We start from the raw sequence: 4,889 nt of genomic DNA, 5'->3' as shown, positions 1-4,889 counted from the left end.
GGCCCCCCCCCCGAGGATGCAGGGCGTCCCGGCCCCTGCACGCTCTGCCTCCGAGGGGCCCCGACTCCGGGGAGGGGCTGCTGGGCCGGGAGGGCAGGGCCGCCCCATGTCCATCAGGGCCCCTGTCTCAGGGGAGCCTAGCACCCTCTGCACCTGAGCCCTGGCACTGTGCCCTCAGGCTGAACGAGGCTGAGGTTGGAAAGGGGCCTGAAGGCTCAGGAGCCCATGCACAGGGAGCTAGGTGAAGGGGAGAGCATCCCGGCGGTTTCCTGGAGGCGGCACCTTGCCAGCCTCGAGCCAGCCGCACCCTCGCTGCCCCGGTGGTGGAGCTGCCCCCGCCACCACCAACACACACACACACACACACACTTCCCATCGTCGGGACAGGGCAGCTTGGGAAGGGCCTGGGTTTCCAACAAGCCGATGGAGATTGAAACAGAAGGAGGGAGGAGCCCGGGGAAAGGGAGGAGAGAGGCCCAGGTCCCCGACCTGGAGTGAGGACTCCCCCGCCCGTGGTGTGGTTGCAGGGCTGCGCTGGAGGAGGACGCCTACAGCCGCATCAAGCTCGTGCTGCGATGGTACCTGTCTGGCTTCTACAAGAAGCCCAAGGTGAGAGCACCTTCTGGGGAGGCATGGGGGGCGGCCAGCGGGAGGTCCACTCAGCCCCGCCCCCGGCACCCACCCCTGCCTGCAGTTGGGGTTGAGGGGCATCCTCCACCCCAGGATTGTCCCCATAGGTCCTCAGAGATGGGGGGCCGGGCCCAGACTTCCCACCTAGGGACCTGCTGGGGGGGCCCGGCCCACAGGGTCGTCCCGATCCCTGAAAGGCCCGAGCTGGGCCCTCCGCACCTCAGAGAAACAGCTGCCAGACAGCAGTGCCAAGAAGAGGACTTTGGACCCTGAACCTCAAGGAACCCTGGGGACCCAAGGGTTTTGGGCATGAAGCGTCTTTTGAGAACCAAATCCGGGTCTCTGATGAGAGCAGGGCTCCTCTGGCTGTAGTGATGGGAGGGGCCTGGGGTCCCATGGGACCCAGGATTCTAGTTCCACTGTGCAGGAGGGGAAACTGAGGCTCAGAGAGGGGAGGGGAAGGCCCAGAGTCACACAGCAGTTTGCAAATGGGACCAGGTCTCCCCACTCTTCCTGGGGCTTTCTGCATTCTGACGCAGGCCCTGGGCAAAGCCAGGTGTGCGCACGCTCAGCGGCCATTGGGACAGTGGGCGTACTCTGGAGGACTTCTCCGAGGAGGGGGCCCATGTGCCAGGTTACCTACCCAGGACAGCACACTGGCTGCTGCAGAGTCGGCTCAGAGCTGGCTCTAGGAAGCTTGGGTCAGAGAAGGACTGATGGGCAGAGTGTGGAGCTGTGGACGCGCAGGCACACCTCTGGAGGCTCTGCAGACAGTCACAGAGCCCCGGTCTCCAGGGTGAGACGCGAGTGTGCACACACAGCTGCAGTTGACGGACATCAGATGGGGAGAGGGGAGTCTGAGCTGGGCTGCAGGAGACCCGGGAGGAGGGCTCTCCAGACAGGGAGATTGTTCCCCGATGAACTTGGACTGTTTGGGGAGCAGAAAGGACGTGAGTGTGGCCGAAGCAGAGCTGGGGGCAGGATGTGCGGGAGGACTTGGGTCCCCACTTGAAAGGTCAGTAGAAGCCACTGGGGGCTTTGAGTGGGCGGCGCAGTGGCTTCCCGGGCGTCCCGGGAGAGTGTGCGGCAGTCAGGGTCTTGAGAGCCCCTCAGAGCCGAGATGTGGACATGCCACTTTGTAGGCTGTTCCCCCCGCCCCCGAATGGAAATCATGGGCAAAGCACAGTCTCCTCGGAGCAGGAGTGGGCTGTTGTTCCCGGACGCTGGCTGCAAACCGGGCGTCCCTTGTAGAGACCTGCCTGCCGGGGCCGTGGGCAAGGGCAGCCCCCTCACCGCCCCTCGGTCCTCAGCCCAGCCCAGCTGGCGTCCCTGGCCGCCCCTGCCCCCAGTGTCCCAGCCAGCCTCTTGTTCGTTGCCTGCAGGGCATCAAGAAGCCCTACAACCCCATCCTGGGGGAGACCTTCCGCTGTTGCTGGTTCCCCCCCCAGACCAACAGCCACACCTTCTACATCGCCGAGCAGGCAAGGGCCACCCCGGTGGGCGGGCACTGGTGGCGGGTGGGGAGTGTCTCAGCCCTAGGCCTGTTTCTGGGCAGCCCCGCCTTGGACCGGTGGAAGAGCTCTGGCCTCACTGCCGCCAGGGGGATTCTCCCAGGGGGTGCAGACCCCACCGTGGCTGTGACAGCTGTGTGTCCTTGGGGTTGCGGGGTGGGGGTGGGGGGGCCTGGGTGGGACACGGGGATGGCAGGCAGCTCCTGGGCCGAGTCCCAAGACAAGACTGCCCTCACGCCCGCTGCTGGGGCTGGAGGGATGGGGGGTGGAGGTTGCTGCCCGCTGCTGGGGCCTGGAGGGATGGGGGGTGGGCGGGGCCCAGAGGGTTGGGAGTGGGCAGGGCTGCCCACTGCTGGGGCCGTCGCACGAGCCGCCTCTCCACCCACAGGTCTCCCACCACCCACCCGTGTCTGCCTTCCACGTCAGCAACCGGAAGGACGGCTTCTGCATCAGTGGCAGCATCACCGCCAAGTCCCGGTTCTACGGTGAGAGGGGAGCGGCTCCCTGGGGTCTCCCCAGGGCCTCGGGGAAACGGGGTGGGGGGCAGGACTGAGCTCCAGATTCAGGGGTTACCAAGACCTCCCACGGGGGCCGTTTCGTGTCCCTCCCCACCTCTCCTAGCAGCGACCACGCGGGGTAAAGTGCTTGGAACCTGGGGTCTGCAGAGGCCCCCAGGCGGCTTCTCCCATCCCTCCCTCAGCCTTGGGGTTCACAGGGGTGCTGGGAGGATAGTGAGAAAGGACCACGTGCAAAGGGGCCTCCGGGGCCGGCCTGCCGTCCAGCACCGCTGGCCGCACGTGGCTATTTAAAGTAATTCAGATGAGATGAAACGTACTGGGTGGCCGCTCAGTCACTCTGGCCACGGCGCAGGTAGCCACAGGTGGCCGCCGTGTCCCACGGCACAGGGTAGAGCAGCTTCGCCATCACAGGACGTTCCGTCCAGCAGGCCTCGAGAGCCTGGCACTGCGGGTTTCTCTGCATCTCTCCATCTGGTTGGCCTTGTCATGGCTCTCACTGGTGGAGAGGTGGCCCAAGTGCCTCTGTGTACCCAGCTGACTGCACAGGCTCTGCCCACCTTTTCAACCCCTGTGCCCCGTCACTGACTGTGTACCCTTGAGTGGGCCAGACCCTCTCTCCGGAGGTATTTAAAATCAGAGCAGAGGCCCTGGTTTGGAAAGGGTCAAAGCCTCCCCCTTAAGAACCCCTGCTTTAGTAACTGAAATAAACCCTAACACATGGCAGCTGAAGTAACTCCTCAGGATGAACGCCTTGTGCAACTTGGATGGGGCTTTCACAGAACCTGAGGCTCAGAGAGGTTAAGTGACCCACCCACAGTCACACAGCTCAAGGTGCCCGGGGCTCTCCCCACCTGTTGGAAGGGAGCTCAGGTCCTGTGACTTGGGGTGGGGGTGGGGGCTGAGGTCCCCAGGATCTGGCTCCACGCACTGTCCTTAACCACCCCGTGTCTCTCTGCAGGGAATTCACTGTCAGCTCTGCTGGATGGCAAGGCCACCCTCACCTTCCTGAACCGGGCAGAGGATTACAGCCTCACCATGCCCTATGCCCACTGCAAAGGTGAGAGGCTATGGTGCCCCTGCCCCAGGGGGCAGAGCCCAGGCTGTCACCCTCGGGGGAACAGCCTGGTTCTTGTCTGCTGAAGGGATCTGTTTCACACTCCCTCTTATGTGACTGTTTAGTGGGGTATGAAATTCTGGGCAGATGGCCTGTCACTGCTTTGAAAGCTTGTTTCCACCTTCTAGCTTCCATCCTGGTTGGTGATCAGTCAGTGCCAGCCTGCTTGTTACATGATCTGCTTTTCTCTGTAGCTGCTTTTAGGATCTTCTCTTGTTTCTGGTGTTCTGCAGTCTCACTGTAGTAGTTCAAGGTTTAGAATTCCTTTTTTTTCCTGCAATGTTGTGTCAATTTCTGGTATACAGCAAAGTGATTCAGTTATAGGATTTCTTTTATTTTTTAGTTAATAGGGTTTTTTTTACAGTAGTTTTAGGTTTCCAAAAATTTGAGCAGAAAATGCAGAGTGCTCCATATCCCCCTCTGTCCCAACACATGTGCATGCATGCATGAGTATACACACACACACACACACACACACACACAAGTATACTCACACACAAGAATACTCACACACATACCCGCACACAGACACACAGGAGCATACTCACACACTCATGAGTATACACATACACACACGAGTATACTCACACACACGAGTATGCTCTGTCTCATACACAGACACATAGGAGTACACACACACACATGAGTATACTCACACACACACAGGAATTCCCTACTGTAAACATCCTTTATGAGTGTGCTACAGTGTTACGGTTGGTTAGCTGGTATTGACACATTATTATTGAATATCAACTTAAGTCTGTAGTTTACATTAGGGTTCACACTTTGTTGTGTAATTATGTGGACTGGGACAAATAACTGTTTCTGTCATTACAAGATCACAGGATAGTTTCACCACCCTAAGATTTCTTACGATGGTTACACATGAATAGATGAATTCACCTCTTCCTCCCTCCCCCTCCCCCAAACCCCTGGCAACCACTGGTCTTTTCACTGTCTACACAGGTTTGCTCTTTTCAGGAGGTCAAAGAGCTGGAATCATAGGGTAGGTAGCATTTTCAAATCAGTGTCTTTGACTAGTTTAGTTGAGTTCAGTCGCTCAGTCATGTCCGACTCTTTGTGACCCCATGAATCGCAGCACGCCAGGCCTCCCTG

General features: G+C 59.7%; 1 protein-coding gene across 1 annotated transcript in view; it reads left to right on the top strand.

The window, feature by feature from the left end:
* Nucleotides 1-4,889, top strand: part of OSBPL5 (oxysterol binding protein-like 5) — a 30,544-nt gene that overhangs the window by 18,582 nt on the left and 7,073 nt on the right. Inside the window, exons 9-12 of the mRNA XM_010837810.1 lie at nt 500-609; nt 2,013-2,111; nt 2,530-2,626; nt 3,618-3,716. Coding sequence (XP_010836112.1) covers nt 500-609; nt 2,013-2,111; nt 2,530-2,626; nt 3,618-3,716 — 405 coding nt within the window. The remainder of the gene's footprint in view (nt 1-499; nt 610-2,012; nt 2,112-2,529; nt 2,627-3,617; nt 3,717-4,889) is intronic.

This window comes from Bison bison, unplaced genomic scaffold, assembly GCF_000754665.1.
Source record: "Bison bison bison isolate TAMUID 2011002044 unplaced genomic scaffold, Bison_UMD1.0 scf7180017864080, whole genome shotgun sequence".
NCBI lineage: Eukaryota > Metazoa > Chordata > Mammalia > Artiodactyla > Bovidae > Bison > Bison bison.
The sequence above is the reverse complement of the archived record's forward strand: the minus strand, read 5'-3'. Positions and strand labels throughout refer to the sequence as shown.